General features: G+C 33.3%; 2 protein-coding genes across 2 annotated transcripts; one reads left to right on the forward strand and one right to left on the reverse strand.

Annotated features, from left to right (window-relative positions):
- Positions 1-8350: 8350 nt before the first annotated feature.
- Positions 8351-12313, forward strand: LOC120087212 (uncharacterized membrane protein At4g09580). The gene is made up of 5 exons (XM_039044124.1): positions 8351-9095; positions 9906-10176; positions 10273-10443; positions 11249-11443; positions 11970-12313. The coding sequence occupies exons 1-4, from the start codon at positions 8857-8859 to the stop codon at positions 11378-11380; spliced, it is 813 nt and encodes a 270-aa protein (XP_038900052.1). The 5' UTR covers positions 8351-8856; the 3' UTR covers positions 11381-11443; positions 11970-12313.
- Positions 12314-14565: 2252 nt separating this feature from the next.
- LOC120087028 (50S ribosomal protein L21, chloroplastic) lies at positions 14566-18838 on the reverse strand. The gene is made up of 5 exons (XM_039043875.1): positions 18458-18838; positions 18248-18328; positions 15378-15479; positions 15175-15249; positions 14566-14932 (listed from the first exon to the last, which is right to left on the reverse strand). The coding sequence occupies exons 1-5, from the start codon at positions 18764-18766 to the stop codon at positions 14861-14863; spliced, it is 639 nt and encodes a 212-aa protein (XP_038899803.1). The 5' UTR covers positions 18767-18838; the 3' UTR covers positions 14566-14860.
- Positions 18839-20013: the final 1175 nt, after the last annotated feature.

A 20013-nucleotide genomic window follows, 5' to 3' on the forward strand; every position in this document is an offset into this window, starting at 1 on the left:
ATGTTGTAATTTTGTTGTATGCATAGGTTGTTGTTTCCGTTTCTTGATTGTAATTGTGAATGTTTATATATGGATGAAATTTGGAACGATCCTTCTGCTGCTCATGGAAATCCTAAGTTTTGATTTCCTTCAATTGGTATCAGAGCTAGGTTGTTCTGATATTCCAAATTTCACTTCAGTTTTGAACTTCTTTTATAGTCTTTGTGGGTTTTCTGCATTGCGTTTAATAATTAAATGCGTTTTTGGATGGCGTTGATGAATGTTTACGGGTTTAATTGCCTCTGTTTAAAGCTTTCTTTAAATCACAGTGTTAATTTGTAAGGGTCCCTGTGTTTTTGGGCATGATTAACTTGCAATCGAGTCTGTAATTCAAAGTGTTTGAGTTAGTCGAGTCGTTCGTGATGAAGTTTCGAAGCATAGAGATGCGGTTCTCAGCGAAGAAGAAGACTAAGAGTTGGTCGTGACGATCGTGTAGATTTTTCTATACGATCGTGTAGTATTTACTAAACGATCGTTTAGCTATGGGGTAAATTTTTTACTCTATCGCATAGCGTTGGTTGCCCGATCGCGGAGACGTTGGAGGTAGACGATCGTAGTGGGAGCATTTGATGCTCATCGTTTAGAAAAAGGCACGCGCTAAACGATCGTGTAGTTAGCATGCTCATCACATAGTTACTGACTACACGATCACGCAGTATACAATATGAAGGTGCTCGTTCAGCGATCGTTTAGACAATCGTGCTTCATCGCATCGTAGTCGTTTAGATGATCGTATAAGGCTTGCGTTGTGGAGCGCGATTCACGATTGCGTACCTCGTGCTTCATCGCATAGTAAAAGGTACACGATCATTGCTAAATGATCGTTTAGCTCTGGAAGTATAGGTAAATGATTGAGTAAAGCATTTACTCTTTCGTGTAGAAGATCGCGGGGATGTTTGGTACACGATCAGCAGAGACACGCGGACTTCGACCGAACGGTTTAAGACCCGGTTCGCCTGTTTGAACCGGAGACTCCTTGTTTTTGTAATAGTTAACTTTAGTTTTTGAGGTTTTGAGGCAATTTTTACCAGTTCATCAACTTTTTTTTTATTATACATGTGATGTATGTGGTTTATATGGCAAAGTCTTTGACATATAGATTTGAAACCTACCTTAGGTTGTGCAATTATTCATACATCATGTATTATAAGTGTTATAATATGACATGAAGAAATTACTTGAAAACATGTGCATGCATCATGAAATATAAGAGTTATATCTTTGCATGCAGTAAACATATTCATGCATCATCCTTTTATTATAAGCGTTATAGTATAAGGGCGTATGGAAGCATGTTTTTTGCTTGGTTCGTTGCTTGTTTGTATAAGCGTTATATAAAACGGTAGCAATGAATGAAAAATGCATGGAGCATGACACTTAGGCTATTTGTAAATGTTATAAATGCCTCGTATATGTTTGCTATGCATTATGGTTGATTTTAGTTGTTTTTGTTGTAAGTGTTATAATAGAAATTAGAACTAAAATCAATAAAAAAGAGTTGCATGCGGACTTAGGGTGAACTCATGTTCTAAAAGGGTTTTAAAATTGGATTGAGATAGACCTAAGTTCAAGGCTCTAATGGGATTAGTAACTTAAGTTTAATCTTTTTAAATCGGTTTAATAGGATTAAATTGATTGGCATAAAAAATTAAAATTGTATTAAATCTATCTATACGAGACCTTTTGTCTAAGGTGGATTTTGTCTATGCTGGGGTACTTAAGGTGACAGAAACGGAAGTCCCCTACCTGGAAACCTACCTGGAAAGGTGAATTAGATAGATTTTCTACAAGCATGCGACAATTGGTCAAAGACTCCGTTAAAGAGTTTAATGGATGATGATCAAAAGTTGTTTAACTATCCACTTGAGCAAACCTAAAAAGTCACTTAGTTAAAATCATGTTTTTTCTAAGTAAACTAAACCCTAGGTTATAAAATGCTTAATGGGAGGAAGAGATATATCTGATATGTCAATGATTCCACTCATGTTTCTCCTTGAATGTTGATGTCGTGAGATTCATGCCTAGTCTCGTGGTACCCTGGGAGCATTCCTTTTCGAATGGTGTTTGTTTGCGTGAGTCAATATTAAGGTGGACGGAGAGAGTATTTATAGTAAGTGGGTGAAGGGTGTGTGTCAACACGTCCTACGGTGTCTGTCATTGGTTCACACTGTGAGATCATTCGATACTCCCTCGTGACGCCCTGGGAGCATCCTCCTTCGGATGGGTTTTGTGCAGTTAGTCAAGATCAAGGTGAACTCCAAAAATGGATAGGGTCGCTTTAGGTTTTGCCCCAATCAAATTTTTTCCCCTTCGGAATGGTTGCTTGGGGTGGATCTCTAGGACCAAAAATGGCGGGTCATACTTATGGGAGATTGTTAAGTAAGTTAATGATCTCTTGACCAAATCAATGATGGTTAGTCATTATAGGAGCAAGAGTTGTTCTGGTATTAATGACTGGTTGAGAATTTCTCAATTCAAAGGAGGGATAATTGACCTCCTTTCAGCGGCTTTTGTCATAAACCTTTGAAGCGTCATTGTGAAACTAGATGCCACATGGGGTTCATGTTAGTTTTGCTAAACCTTCTTGGATGTTGTATGTTTTTCAACGGGTATTTGCTTAAAAACTAACATAGGTCAATGTGTTTTTGTTTTTCCGCAACGTGTTAGTATTTCCGTTTAATACCTTTAATTTGACCAATTACATACAATGGAAAGAGTCTTGTAAAACGTATTTTATGGTCAACGGCCTCGAATTTGTCCTGGTTGAGAAATATCCTCAAGTCCCGACCTTTGATGCATCGTGAAGTGTTCGTAATGCATATAAAGTATGGATGAAGGCTAATTCATTGGCCCGACTTCACATTTTGGCTAGCATACTTGATGTTTTGGCCAAAAGGGTTGAGAACATGGTCATTACATGTGAGATCATGGACTCGTTGCAAGATTTGTTTGAACATTAGTTCTTACTTTTCGAGCACAAAGGAATGGATGACAAAACCAGTAGTGTCAGTTCCCAAGTTAAACTCCAGGAAGATGAAGCAAGAGTTACTGACTCTGTTGAGGTTCATAGATGATACAAGAGTTGATTAAATGAAAATACAAGAAAGTAGATGCTGAGAATGATAAAATAGGAGAGAAATCGAGCTGGAGGCTAGAAAATTGAAGATGGAATGACCTAATTTGGCAAAATGCACTTACATAGGGCATGGCACTTAGGGGCAACACCAAATAGCCTCTCTAGAAAATGCACAGTGTCACAGTGCATAGCAACATTATGGTGTTGCCTCACTTCTGCTGCTTCTGCTCCATGGGCTCCATGCAAGGCGTTGTGGCGCTGGCGGTGTTACTCAAAGGCAATTCCATAATTTTCCATCTTTTCCTCGATTGATGCTTTCAGAACTCCATTTTAATTCGTCTTATTTCCGTTTCTGCTCTGATTGTTCATTCTACCCAACAGATGCTCAATACCTACAAAATCATAAATTAAACTTATAAAATCATCAAATGAACTCAAATTAAGTGGAATAAGATAACACCTCTCGATAGCTATCATATATCATACTCAATTACCAAATCATAATAACCCCCTACATAAATGCTCATGTGTCATGCATACTCATTCCTAACTCAAGATCTAACAAACTTTCTCAAACACTAGTGAGTTTGGTCATAACTATTTCTCACTCTCTCAAGTTCTTTCTAAACTCATATCAAATTTTTCCTTATATATATCTTCGAGCTTTTCCCTTGTACATTCTAGTGTCAACCCCTAGCCATTTATATACCAAGAGACTCAATACTTCTCTACGCATTCTAATTATATTTTAACTCTTAGACTTTATACCCAGGTATTTTGAGACTTGTATAGGAAGGATGTTAACCCTTGGCCATTGTACTAGTCACCTCGATACCTCTCATGTGTATTCAACATATACCAAATTTTGACCTTTGTACCAAAGCACCTTGATATTTCTTGTATAGTGTTATTTATATCCATTATCCACCTTAGTATACCATTGTGAAAATCAATCACTAAATTTTGTACACAACACTATCATGTCCCTATATCAGAATACATAGGATCTAATCCTCAAAAAATTGTGAGGTCTCTTCAATCCAGATCCTCAACATGCTCCTCAAGATGGGTGGTTCTTTGGATTCACCATTCTTGAGTCGGATTCCAATTTTTGGATGAATACCCATTTGTGTTTCATGAATTTTGATACCATATTAGAGAAACATGGGATCCAAACCTCGTTGTCATAACATATCTATCGTATAAAGAGTGTGAGGGTCTCTCTATTTTTTCAATGGGGATCATCAACAGACCTTTATAATCGGGTACCTCAATATTCACTTATTTACCTTAATCCTAATACCAATCCTCAACCATTTATACACAAGACTTTGATATTCCCTTATTTTCCTCAACACAAACTCAATTTTAATTGATATACTTACGAAATTAGTTCATGGTATAATTTGATACAACTTTTAAAGTGTTAAGGGGTAAATTGAAATTTTTCCTAAGATCTAAAATTAAAACTCAAATATTGAAATTAAATATTTAATGTAAAAAATTTTCCCTAGTTTTGTTTCAAAAATGTTATTCATTTATTAAATTAAAATCTAATATCCTAAATTAGAATCTGAAAATGATAAATTCAATTAATCTAGTATTAACAAATCGAAAGGGATTTTAAGACATTTTAACTACAAAATAGCCTACTTTTGAAATGCATAATGTTATAGAAACAACCGTTTTATTAGTAGAGATTTTCAAATTGATGTTAGATTCACCGTGAATTGAACTAAACTTGTAATTTAACTGATAAATAAAAAAATATATTATATTCATATACTGTAACTATGAATTAATATACAAATTTCATATTTTATACGAGAGTGAAAAGAAAATTAGATAAAATATTCTAGAGAAAAATACTCCTTTGATTCTTAAGTTTTGAGTCGTCCAGTTTTCATTTAGTCTTTACTATTTAAAATATTACACTTTTACTCTTGAGTTTTGAGTTTAATTTCAATTTGGTTCTTTGGTTTCAAAATATTATATTTTTACTATTGAATTTTGAGCTTAGTTTGATCTCTAGATTTCAATATTTTACATATTTACTCTCGAGATGCACACTTTTATATTTGACTTTAACTTTCAATTAACTAACTTAAAATAATTATGACGTTAAATTATTTAATTAATTTTAGTTGTAATGAAAAATTAGTGAAAATTAATATAATTATGTTAAATTAATTAATAGACGTTATCACCAATGAGTGAAAGTGAGTATTTAATAAAAAAAAAATATTAAAGAGTGTAAATTTTGAAGTCCTAAAAGCTAAATCGAAACAAAACTCGATAGTAAAAATATAATATTTTAAAATTTATCAAATAGAAAATAAACTCAAAATTCAAGAACAAAAGCATAATATTTTGAAACTTAGGTAAGAGTAGATACTAAATCTAAAATGGGAATTGTGGTGGGTGGCAAGAGAGATTAGGGGAATAGCAAGTGTGTCTCTTAGAGTCTTAAAGGTTTTTCATTTTGCATATATAGCAAACCCAAAACATTCAATTCCTAATTTTTGTTTTTTCTGTATTCCTATTTTATCCTTTTAACCTAGCACCGATATTTTTGAAAACTAGAGTTATGAACGAACATAAAATTAAACCAACCAAAGACAACAGACACAACAAAACGCTGCATTTCGAAGCAAGTCGACCATGGCGACGCAAATGAACTACTCGCCTTGTGTAGCAAATTGATAATGGACATGACAGTGATGAGAAGAAGAAGGTAGAGGCCAACGAAGGAAGCAATGAGCATATTCGCACCATGGTTGCAATAGACAGAAAATTTGTCACAAATCTTGTTCCATTTGGCGTGCCTATTTTTGTTCTTCCCAAGATGCCACCATGAAAGCCGCCACACCGTTGCCGGTCGATGTAGAAGCCATCGTCGTCTGCGCCTTGATTATTCGACAGATTAATTAAAATGTTGGTATATTGAAAATTTCAAATTGGGATGGGGTTTTGGTGTAAATGGGGGTACTTCACCATGTCTAGATGAGAGCAACGTGTGAGCTTGAGAAATGGCTACATGGAGAATTTTAGATCACTCAAAATGTTCACTTGGGCCTAGAAGTTTTGGATTTAAGCCCAACAAATGCCTATAAGGTATTCGATAAAAGTCTTGTACAAGCAAAATTTTATAAAAGTAGTGTATCAGTGGTATATCAAGTATATCAAGTGTGTATCAATGTGTAAATTATATATTAGCAACTATAACTTAAATATAATGTTTAATTTAGTAGATTTAATCTTCTTCTTAAAGAAAATTAATAGATTGAAGCGAAATTATATAGAGTGGCAACGATGCCACTATGAATCAATATCATGGTGTTGGTATCGTCTAGTTGTCAATATCAACATTTTATATCAAGTGTATCAAATGTACATCAATAGTGTATCAAGGGTACATCAGTAGTGTATTAAGTGTATCAAGGGGTATCAAGTATATCAGGTGTGTTAAATGTATCAAATGTATCAAGTGCATCGAGTGTGTATCAAGTGTATAGTAAGTGTATCAGATGTATCCGTACTTTTTTTACATTTTGTGGGTTGGGCTTGCTTTTTACCATTTTTGCAAAAGTAATAAGTTTGGTCAATGTGCCTAATTTTTAAAACTTAATTTAATAAATTTGCAAGAAGCTCAATTTAAAACCTATTAACCAAAAATAAATGTATTTTTTCCCCAATAATCTATGGCCACATTTATCAAACCGTAATGAAAATAGGTTCAATAGAAATGAGATTTCATTGATGGATAAATCATAATAAACTTGAATCGCAAATACAATTGAATTGTTTTTTTATCCTGTTTACCTAGAATTATGGATATTTCACATATTACTGTTATCGTTACTGTTTGACTCTAGCAGTAACAACAACAGTAATGGTAACAATAAATGTGACAAATTCATAATTTTCATATTGTTACCGTAATAATATCTCTAACGATAATGGTTAATATAGTGAGTCTCACGTAATTTTCAACCGCAATTAGATTAAACACATTTTATTCTTCAATCAGATTACATAATTTGAATACAAATTTTGAGGTGGACTCCACATCTCATTACGATTAAATGACAACAAAAATAATTAAATAGGATTTACTTTTTATATTATCGTTGATTAATTGTTTTTCAGCCGATATAAACGTGGTATAGATGGCTGCAAAAGAAATGAAAAGAAAAGTGATCTGTATTTAAAAAGAAAAGAAAAGAAAAAGGGTGGTGACCATATTTGCCAAATATTTTTTCTATTCATTTTTCTAAAAGAAAATATTTTTCTGTCCTATAAATTTGCAAACATACCATTTAATTTGCTAAAAAATGATCATAAAATAAATTGAATTCCTTGTTTGGAGGAAAAGGAAGTGGATTTTTTTTTTTGGTACTCATGATCCTTTTCGGGGGTTCAAATAAAAAATGGTATTTTTTAAAAAAAATTAATGAATTTTGGTCTTCCATTTATGTCATTACTGTGTGAAATTACCACTTTAACTCTAAATGCATTCTTTATCTATTTTCTTCGTTTTGCAGCTTTCTTTTCTTTGTTCGTTTCTTTTTCTGAGTTTCTTTTTCTACCATTTTCCTATTTTCTTCCGTGATTCTTTTTTTTTCTTTTTTCTTTTTTTTTTTTTTTTGCATTTTTCTTTATACATTTCTTCTCCGTCTACTTTCTTACTTCTGTTCTTTTTTCTGCATTCGTTCTTCTTTTTTTTTTCTTTTTTTTATGTGTTTCTCCTTCTTTCTTTTGTTTTTATTTTTCTTTTTTTTTTTTACGTTTCTTTTCATTGAAGATCAAACATAGAGTATATAGCATTAGAGCATCGAGTATCAAGTAAACTTCTGAATCGAGCATAGAGTATACAAACATAGAGCGTGGAATATCAAAGATCGAGTAGCATGTAGCTAGTATATAGCATAGAGCATGTAATATATGCATCAAACATCTAGTATCGAGTATCAAGAATCGAGTAGCATGTAACTAGTATATAGCATAAAGCATAGAGCGCAGAACATCAAACATCGAACAATAAGTATCAAGGATCGAGGATCGAATATCCAGAAAATATATGAATCACAACATGCAGATAGTTTTTAAAGTCGAATGAGTAAATTCATGATACGAGCAAAATGCGACCTTCCATTCAATTTTATAAAAATATCCATTTTTCATTTGACCAAAAAGGCCATCCGTAAAAAATCCCAAAAGATAGGAAAAAAAACACCCAAATAACCAAATAAAAGCGGTGGAAGAGGAAGATGCTCTAAAGAGAGAGAAGAGGGTCAAATTTTTTAATGAGTTCGCCGTCTTCCTCCATGACTCTCCGAGATCAGACGCTGGGTTTCAGCCATAGATGATACATGACAAAGCTCCTTCCCCACTGACACCATTCTTCGTTAATTTGCCACAAAATTCTCTCAATTTCCCTGTTTCTGTGTTTCTCAGATTGCCCAATTTCTGTTTTCTTACAGAAGCACAAATTTCTCCCATTATTTAGTAGCGATTGTCTCAAATTTCCTACAAATAACCAATACCCAGATCTGGGTTTTTCATTTGTCTCACTCATTGATGCTGTTGACCAACATTTGACAATCGATTTAACCCAAAAACTACGTAACAGTGTCCATTAGCTACTTTATTGGGAACCCTTTTATTCTCTTGGGTGACCCTTTTGAATTCTCTTTCTCATCCTGTGAAATTTGGGGGGAAATCTTTAGTTTGATCGATTAATGGCGGCTTCGAGGAATGTGGGGGTGAGGGATGAGGAGAAACTGAAGGAAGATGACTCTCCGACGGCCAAGAAGCCTAAATTTGAGAGGTTTCCATTGACGAAGTGGGAGCTAGCGGCGGCTCTCGGCATCTTCCTTGTCTGCTCCATTGGCCTTGTCTGTGTGTACTTGACGATGCCCTCTGCAGAATACCAGAGCGTTAAGCTCCCACGAACGCTTTCAGATCTTCGGGTGCTTAAGTATGTGTTCTTCTCTTCCGCCCCTTTTCGTTCGGGAACATATTACGACATTTTATTGCCTCCCCTCCCCTTGTGCCGTATGGTATTTGTGAAATCATTGTTGATTTGTTGTGAACTTGGAAGGGGAAACTTGGATTGAGGGTTGTTTTTTCATTCTTCTTCAAGTCTTTGATTGTCTGTGGAACAGAGAGGGGATGGAAATGGTTTGCTGAAGTCGCTTTTGAGCATTGAAGGAAGTCAATTCCCAAATGGTTGTGGGGATACTGAGGGTAGAATTATGTTTGGGAGGATGATCATCGGTCTGTTGGAGTTGGTTTTGGGCTAAAACCGATGCTGACGATTGACATATCAGTCGGTTTTGGTTGGTCAGATCGGTTTTCGGAGTTCCTTTGAACACCCCTGATGTTTGGAGTTCTGAAAGATGAGGATGGTTTCTTGCCTACTCAGAATAGATGAGGAACATCTCATGGGGTTTTATATCTTGGATAGAAGGATAGTGTCTTTTGATTGTGTATAAAAACTCTTGGAATTGTAAAATAAGTTCGAAGTTGCTTTTCATCTGTGCATATCATAGGTTAAATGTGTGAAAATATGGTTAAAGGATTAAGTATGACAGAACCTATCAACCTAAGTTTGGATCATATAACGTCTTTTCTCCCAATTAGTATTGAAAATGCTTGTTGGTAGTTTAACAAAATGTTCAAGCGAATTATTGTTATCTGTTGGGATTTTGAGTTAGTTCCTGAACATTATAATTTTTAATGCTTGATTGTGTTATCCTTATTTGCATCTCTTTTAATTATACTCCAGGGATCTCTTTGCAAATTATGCCAAAGATCATCCAGCACAATTCATTCTAGGTTATTGCTCCACCTACATATTCATGCAAACATTCATGATTCCTGGAACAATTTTCATGTCATTGCTTGCTGGAGCTCTATTTGGTGTTATCAGAGGGCTTCTGTTAGTTGTCTTTAATGCAACAGCTGGTGCATCCTCTTGCTTTTTTCTCTCTAAGTTGATTGGAAGACCTCTAGTTTATTGGATGTGGCCTGAAAAGTTGAAATTTTTCCAGGCAGAGGTATTTATTTACTGTAATTTTTATTTAAAATTCAATTATATGACAACTCACTAACCATATCTAATGTTGCTTTTAACTCTTGGCTTCGACTATCAGATAGCAAAGCATCGGGAAAAGCTACTTAATTATATGCTTTTTCTAAGAATAACACCAACATTACCGAACCTTTTCATCAACTTGGCTTCACCTATTGTTGACATCCCATTTCATGTTTTCTTCTTGGCAACTTTAATTGGCCTTGTTCCAGCATCCTATATCACAGTCAGAGTAAGTTTCTTTTATTATAGATTTAAATGTCTTTGTTGATTTTGGGATTTGTTTTTCCTGTTGTTTTTACTATATCAAAGAGATCTTTTCTGGCATTCTGTATCGTTGCTGTTCATCCCAGTTTGCTAATCTATGTATTGAATATCTCTTAGATCAGTTTTATTTGTATTTTTTTAGATTGCTTTCCATGTAAATATTGTTGGAGAATACTTGAAATTTGAGGGGGGGTTTTAACACTTGAGAAAAATGGAATACTTGAAATTTGAATATTGTGAATGCAGTGGATAAATGGTGGTTGTGTTGTGTTTGATGTTTTGGTTGCCTTTATCCCTTATATAACTTGGTAATTGAGAGGCATGACGCATATCGCATCTTGGATTGCGTGTATTTGATGGTTGCTTGATTGAGGACTAAAAATCTTCACCTTTTCGATGACGCAGTTTTTCGTGTCGTTTATTTGATGTCCAAGTACCAATTGGAGACTGTAGCATAATGTTTGTTTTGTTCCATACATACATACATACATACATATATATTATATATATACTATATGTAACTTTTTCCCTCTACAAGCACCATATTTGATGGAAATTTTCCTGACATGGTTACATATTCATGTTGCCTTTTTCTTACATCTTGCAAGATCTTCCATTTGCTGGTGTACTTTTTGCAAGTATCTTGAAGATAATATGCATGATTTGTTTTTCTTCTAGTAGTGAGTTGAAACATATGTGTGACCTCAAAGGTATCTAAGAATATGTCTTGGGCTAATTAGCTAACTGTTAAATCATTATCTTATTATCAGGCTGGACTTGCACTTGGAGATCTGAAATCAGTGAAGGATTTATACGATTTCAAAACTTTGTCTGTGCTTTTCTTTATTGGCTTTATCTCCATTCTACCTACACTTCTAAAGAGGAAGCGAGTATACGAATGACGGCAAATTTTCAGGCTCCGTCATTTCTGCCTGAGCCATGTGTATGGATGGCTGCTATAACAGGTCTTTGTAGTATGATTCTTTTAGTCTCCTCTTGAAGTATAATTCCCACACATTATCTTTACTCATTTCATCTTATGTGCCACCATGGAGTTAGTTGTCTGTTTCAGATTATTTTCGATAGCATGGCATCAATCATCTTACAATTTTAAGATTTATTGTTATCCGATAGCATGGCATCAATCATCTTACAATTTTAAGATTTATTGTTATCCAATAGCATGACATGGCATCTACCTTGACAGAAATGGCATTTTGTTAGTGCCCTAGGAAAGAAAACTTAAACATTTTACCACAATGATCATAGCAGATGGCTTGTTGGGGTTTTCCTTTTTCTCGTATGGGGGTGATGCAGTCAATTTACATAATTCAGTACTGAAATATGTAGTCCATTTGCATTTGCATTGCACAACGCATAGAACATGGGTTTTGGTCGGATTTGACGTTTCGAATCACATTTTGTCAAACATTCTCCATTGCTTAGTTCATCTTATATACCAACTCCCTCTTGTTTTCTTGGTTTGTACAGATTGATATTGGTTTCAAGTGCTCTGATTGATGACACTATACTAGCTGTGCCGATACTGTGGCCATTCAGATGCAAACTGTGTACCATCAAGCTGTTATATAGCTCAAATTATACGTTCAGTAAATGAATAGGCAGTTGTTTTGAGGCTTTAAAAGGGGGGGTGGGGTGTTGGGAGAAATAGGTGAAGATATTATATTCACATTAGAAGCTCACTGATTACACTCAATATAGGATATTTATATTTTATTATAATTTTTGTTGCATTATATATTGAAAAGGCATACAGGGTCTAAACAGGTTACACATTGAAAACTAATTATATTTTTTTTCTCTAGATTTCTACATATCCCATGATCTTATTGGCTAAGTTGTATTGTCTTTGAATTACAATTTAGATATCAACTCTTAGTTTCCTTCATTTTTCTTTAGATGTTATAACTTTGAATTACATGTATGAAGCTATCAGATGTTATAACTTTGAATTACATGTATGAAGCTGATAGTAAACTTAAAGACTAAAGAAAATCATAGTAATATGTGTGGACTGTGGACTTTGTCCTTTTTTCTTTCTTACAATATGCAGGTAGACGAATCAAACATTTGATCTTGAGTTTGATATTACATTGTCAAGATCTTTGTTATTGTGAAATATTTTGTATAAAGTTTAGTTTAGAACAACATGAATTGAGATGAATACCATGAAATGGTAGAAAGCTTTAAAAAATTAATAGCAAAAGTGGCAAGTATTCATAACTATTACAGTCATTTTCTATTAATGCTACCGTCATAACTCAATAGCCTTGCACTTTTTGTCCTTCATTCTATTTATTGATAACCAAAAGGTCGAAACGAGTATAGTTCAAATGACATACGAATAGATTAAAGATCAAGAAATTTGTGGTTTAAATTATCTTATCTCTAGTTGTATTAAAATTAATAAATAAAATAAACTATTTAGTGGCATATTATTAAATCAATTTCAAAGGTCAACATAGAAGTGACTTTTAAGTGATTGGATTATAATTAGAACTAACCTCACAATTGGTTTGTGTTTTGAATAATTTAGCCTTTTAGTTAAGGGCATGTTAGAAATTCATATTCTTTTTTATGTTTTCAAATTCACTAAGTTCGGTAAATATGTTTATGGTAGACAATTCAGATTTCATTTCTGAAATTTGTTTTTGGATTCTATTATCCAAACAGTGTAAAATATAAAAACGGTTTTTTTTTTTTTATTGTATCCATGTTTTGAATTTTAAATTTTAAAAATGTAAAATTATATTAAATAAAAATAAAAAAATTTAGAAATATCATATGTTGAGCTATAAACTTAATTCATTGTTTAAAAAACTAAAATATGTATTATGTATTGTATTATAAATTATATAACATTAAAAATAATAATTATACAAAATATTTAACACAAAATATGTTTATAAATAAAATAATAATAATTTATTATCAACTAATATTTAGTAACTACAACTAGTTTTATAATTTATATTAGTATCAAATACATTTCAAATAATTTTTTATATTAAAATCGAATTTCTATATCTACTATCAAACATATAAAACATAAAATATAACTCTCTTTTTATTAAATCCTTTGTTTTCAAAATTTCATTTTTAGATTCCCAACCAAATCAGGCACTAAGGTATTCATAAATTTACATGAATAGGAAAAATAATTTTATATTTGAGTAATGAGTAGTTTAGAAATTAAGACATAATGTTTAATAGTAACAATTTCATAGCGTAGAAGTTACCCATGGTAAGGGTATGTTGAACGAAAACAATCATAAATTTTAGACTTAAAAACTTAAAACAAAATTCCTAGAGCTTTGATTGGTAACTATTTCGTTTTTTGTTTTTAGTTTTTAAAAATTAAGTCTATTTCTTTCCTATTTTTTACAATGATTTGCATCTTTCTTAAATACAATGGTTGAATTATTAGTCAAATTCTAAAAATAAAAGCTACTTTTCAAAAGTTACTTTTTTTAGTTTTCAAATTTTGGCTTGGTTTTTCAAACCATTAGTAAAAAATAGATAAGAAATGAAGAAATTTGGAGGTGAAATTAGTATTTATAAACTTAATTTTCAAAACCAATATCCCATTTGGTAACCATTTGGTTTTTTTATTTTTGTTTTTGAAAATTAAGCCTATAGACAATAGTTCCACCTCCAAATTATCTATTTTTTACCAATAGTTTAAAAAACAAAACCAAGATTTGAAAACTAAAAAAAATAACTTTCAAAACTTGTTTTTGTTTTTTAAATTTAGTTAAAAATTCAACCATTGTACTAAAAAAAGATACAAATTATTGCAAGAAATTGGAAAGAAATGAATTTAATTTAAAAAAATTAAAGACAAAATAAAATAGTTACCAAATGAATTCATAAAAATTAAGTTTGGAGCGAGATGCCAACTACGTACACAAATTTAGGAGATTGATGAAAGAGATGGAGAATTGGTCGAATTGAAAATTCAAGAGGTTAATTATAATTAAGAGTTTTTACATTTTCCGTTTTCCGTTACTGTACAGATCAAGAACGTTTATTGAAAGAACAAAAAAGAATTACGTTTAAGTAATGGTAAGTCTAAAATTGCAACACATAAAATTGTTTAAAACCCCCTTAATTGAATTTGGATGCCCTTTAAAAATTAAGCTATGAACTAGTACATTCCTAGGACTCCATATTAGCAATAAATTTCCTTGAAAAATTGACAGAATGGTCACTGGCGATTTTCTGAGATTCATTATCAGCTTGAAACAACTCAATTAAAAACATTTTGATTCACAAGAACTTACATACAAAAAGGGAGGAATTTTGAGCAAGGAATAACGATAAGATCTTCAAAGCTGCTGATCATTCATCAGAATAGGTTTCTACGACTCAAGTGTGGTTGCTGGATAGTCTTGATATCCAGAGATTTCTGTTATCCTAATTCGCGTATTTGGCTGCATCATTCGGGTAAAAACAGATTCAGAAACTACAGAGATAAATGTGTATACAAATAATTTTCTAAACCCATGAACATCAAATATTCCTATGGAAGGTATGGAGGAAAGCAGTTAAATGATAGCAGAGAGAGAGAGAGAGAGAGAGAGAGAGGTGCGGTTGAGAAGGCTAATCCCAAGAACATGCTGCAAATGTGGTACAAAAATGTTAGAGAGAGAGAGCGGTGAAGACCGAGAAATACCTGACGGTGTCCAATGTTTCGTCGGTAGTTTTTCTTTTTCTTGTACTTGAAGACAATGACCTTGTCATCTAATCCCTGATTAAGAGAAACAAACGACCAATTAGGAAGAGAAACAAAAAACAAGAAGACAATCTAAGAAAAAAAGAAGCGTCTTCCTCCCCTTTTTATTTGATGAAGGGATGATAACCAAGCTGATGCATTACCTGCTCCTCGACAACAGCATGGACGGCAGCATTTGTCACTACTGGTTTTCCAATGTATGTCTGAGTTTTCGTTCCCACAAGCAAAACCTTGTTCAGAGTTATCTGCACAATCGGAAATTTAGATAACTTTAAGCTGATCGCAAAATGAATGGCACATATGTAGATGAGAAAATCTGTATTTTATTACATAATAAGCCTGATGATCGTTAGTTTGTAGAATATGATAGGATTTCATCGAGTTAATCGATGTGGAATCTAAAAACTACAACCTAAATCAACATTCACAACTTAGGTAAATATATACACGCACATGATAGCTTTCAGATATACTTTGGTTAATAGTTACCATAATCTTGTCAAATTTCTAAAGCTCATTTCTTCTATTGATCCATTGTTTCGTAAGCTTTCAAAAGGGAATTTCAGAAATCTCCAGAAAGGCGACAGAAGAATGGATTACTCTCTATAGCCACCTAGAAGTTGTTATTTAAAAAGTGAAAATGGAAGTTGGGAAGCTAGAAAGAATTTCATGACTTTTCTCTAGCAGATGGATCGGCAGTAAATTCTGTTATGAAAAAGAAGAGAATCTCCCTCAGGCTGGATTAAAAGAAGATCAAGTTCTTCCTTTGATCACAATGGTGGGAAGGAACCAGTATTGACGATAAAGGACAAAGATCCCATTATAACATTTACTTATTTATTTCTCAATTGGTGCATTTTATGTAAAAACAAAGATGAAGCTGTTGTGATCATGCCATCCTCAGTCGTGAATCTGCTTCCATACGATAGCATGTTCTATGTTTTATTCCAAATCCTCAAAGCAATTATTGGACACATTCTTTTGTGGGACTTTGGTGGAAAAGCAAAAACTTATAACAACGCTGTGAAGACTCTTCGAGATGTAGTTAAGTAAAAAAAATATAATTATTCAAAAGATTGAAATTTCTTGTGCTACTTCTTAGGATAAGGTGGTTTCTTCAGTTTCACACTGGAGAACTTCCAATTCTTTTAGTAATCACCCCGTAAACGTTATTTCTTCCATTAAAGCGCTCGATTATTTTATGACGTCTGTAACAGAATCTTAGCTAAGGTGTGTATCTACTTCTAAAGGGTCTTTTTTATAATAATAAATTATTATTATTATTGTTATTTGATGAAGTATTAAGGAAAAGAAAATTAAGCTATAAAGACGCTCCAGTCAAACTGTTTTGACTCAAGGAACTGCCCCAAGATCAAGCTCTAGCACCACTACTCAGCAATGACTTGTCTAAATTATTTCGACATTTCTACCAAAACTAACAACATTCTATTGCTCTGATTAATTCTCTTTTCTTTTCTTTTATTTTTATTTATATAGATAAGAAATAATTTCATCGATGGTATGATACTACAAAAGGTCAGGAAAACCTCAAAAGGGAGAACTACAAAAGTCCTCTACAATTAGAAAGGAGGGTGGAAAAGCTATAGTGATGAAGGAGGGAGTATTTACACCAAACCACAACTGTATTAACTATAGGATAAAAAAATCTATCGTAAGAGGATTCCTTATCTTGGAAGACTCCTCTATTTCTTTCTAGCCAAATGTTCCAACAGAATGCTCTAACAAGATTCTCCAAAAGATGCTTTCCCTTTTTGAAAGGATGTCCTCCCAAGGCATGACACAGAAGAAGCCTTGGGTTTTCAAGAACCGTTTGCCTGTTGAAGGACGAGAGGAGATAGTTCCAAATGGTCTTTGCAAAAACACAAGATAGTAAAAGATGACTGTGATTCTGAAAGTTGTTTGCAGAGTGTAAACCACTGTGGAGACAAAACCACATGGTGCATTTTCTGGAGACTGGAGCTTATCTCGAGTATTTATGGTCTTTGAGGGAGCTCCCAGAGGAAGAACTTGAGTTTCTTTCCAAATTATGTCATAAAGTTGCCAAAAGGAGAGGCAGTGTCAAAGGGCTCCAATTCTTCAATTTCAGCATCTCTCTGGTTTCTTCTCAACCTCAAATTCTGGAATCCAAGATCTGAATTCCAAAATTCTTTGACAGCCCCATCCTTTTTTAGAGAAAAATCGAAGATCAAGGGGGAATTTTCTAGCGAACGGTTCATCCCCAAGCAGCACTCCAAATTCTCAAGTCATCACTTCTACACAGTTAGTTGAGGCATGCAGATCTCAAACCCCTCATGGATAAGTCAAATGTTTCATAACAGGCTTCTTGTTCATACTATCTATTTAAGCAGGCTAAAAATGAGCTCCATATTATATTTTACGTATGGTGAAACCAATTTTCACTATCGAAAGCAAGCTTAGGACCATGAAGGACCAAAATTTATACAATGGTGACTGGCCTTTTGATGGTGACATGTCCACAATGGTACACGTACAAGTAATTCGTATAAATCACAAAGACATGAAACATGCCATAATAGAATTGCTCCATATTTCGTTTTCAGACTAAGATCATTATTCCCTTTAAATTCCCGCCGCAGTTCTCTAGACCAATTATATTAATAGTGCCTAACGGCTCTAATTTAGGAAGACTGCCAAACGTATTAAGCCAAAATGAAAAATGGAAACTCTATCACTTTGACAAGAGACATCAGAATAAGAGATGATACTTTTACCCAAATAATAACTAAAGTCTCTCCTCAATCAACTCCCGGAAATCACTTTCTTACTTCCTAGTTAACCACTCAGAAGAAGTTGCAAAATACATAGAGTAGACAACAATGCAAATCACTTTTCAGCACGATATGTTAGTTCTACCTTAAAATTCAAACAAAGCAAGCATACTCTAATCTCCACAAGTACAATATAAATAACAATCAACTCAGATACTTAGATAATCCAAACATTCAACGAATAGAATGATAAGGAAACTCACCTTATCATTGACGTTAGCCCCTTTCAGCCTCTGGGTATGGATATAACGCCCTGGAAAGACTATATATTGGCGGGATCCAATCTGTTTGAAAACAGAAACAAACACACCCACACACATACAGCAATGAAATTGACCATATTATAAACGGTGAATCGAAATCCACCATTTTAGACAATATACGGAACGAAAGCAGTGAAATTAAACACTAACCATAACAACCGCAAAGATTTCCTCGCGCTTGGGGGCCTGTTCGGAGGGGATTTCAAGGGTTTGGGAAGCGGCAGGCTCGGAGTCGATTACGGCGGCTTCAGACTCCGAGGACTTGAGGAGGAAGGAGAATGCAGGGCGGGAAGAAGGAATGGAGAAAGAAGAAGAGAAAGAAGAAGAGAGTTCGAAATTGAAGGAATGATGATGGGAATTCGAAGGAAAAATTGGGGTTGATGAAGGTAGATTGTGCTTGGTGGAGATTCGGCAGTGAGTGGAGAAATTAGCGCAGAGGGAAAGAGTTAGAGACGCCATTACAGAGACCTCTTGAAGGTCCTCTTCTTTGTGTAGTAACTTTGATGATTTGTTGTTGTTTTAGCCATGGCTGCTCTGTTTTGAACTTCAGGCCTATCCTATCCATTTCCAGTTTCAAAAAGACTATTATACCCCCCACAACCTTTTTCTTTTTTGTTTTTCCTATCCAAATTTAAAATTATAAGACAACTTTAAGTTTAAAGTTTGGACTAAGATTTTAGAGGTTTTGGATTCATTTTTTACTTAATTATGTAAGTTGATATGATAGTGCTAGATTGCAATAGTAAATTTGTAATATTTAAAAAAAATGATTAATCGTCCTACGAAATAGAAAAAAAAATTATTTCATCGTGTAATACTTAACCACAACATTCACTATCAAGTTAGTAAAAATTTTGGTAGAGAATTAAGAGAATAGAGAAATTAGAGTGATTTTAACATATCTCGAATGTATTATGCTTTTTTGTTTATAAAGAGATATTGTTTCTTAACTATCTACTTGGCTAATTAACTTCTTAAGTCAATAATTGGATAAACTAATTCAATTTAATCGTTATAAATTCAATTGGTAGATAGGATCCAACTTATGAGTTGATGTATGACTCTTATGATTGACTCTATAGATTTATAGTCCACCTCCATACTTAAGGCAAATAATTCACTTCTCTTATAATGACATTGAGTCATCCTTTCTTATGGTTAAATATTTTGTCATATTTTTTACCCTGATACTGAAAGTTAATGAATTTTGACAAACCTAGATTATTGCATCCCAAAATTTTTAATCTGGTCATCCTATCATTAAGGCGTAAGCATTTAATAGATATAGAGAAATATGTTCAACAAATTTTAACTATGAAATCAGCATGACTCAATTAATATAGTGTTTGTACTATTAATTTTGAAGTCAAACAATTGATTCTCTCAACCCATATATCTATTATGGTAAGAAGAAGCAAATGCTCAGTCAGAATGGGATTTTCGATAACGACTCATTTTGAAACTTAAGGACCAAATGAAATTTAATTACAACTCATGGGTAAAAGTGTAATACTTTGAAACTTAGGGACAAAGCGAAAACTACACAATACCAAAAATGTATCTTTTCCCTTTTTTTTTTTTTTTAAGTAAAGATAGTCTAATTCTTACTTTAATTATTATTTGCATTGTTTAAGTCAAATTATATGTTTAGTTTATGAACATTGAAGTAGTCTCTCAACTTTTAAAATTACAAAATTAATCTCTAA

This window comes from Benincasa hispida, chromosome 9 (genome assembly GCF_009727055.1).
Source record: "Benincasa hispida cultivar B227 chromosome 9, ASM972705v1, whole genome shotgun sequence".
Taxonomy (NCBI): Eukaryota; Viridiplantae; Streptophyta; class Magnoliopsida; order Cucurbitales; family Cucurbitaceae; genus Benincasa; species Benincasa hispida.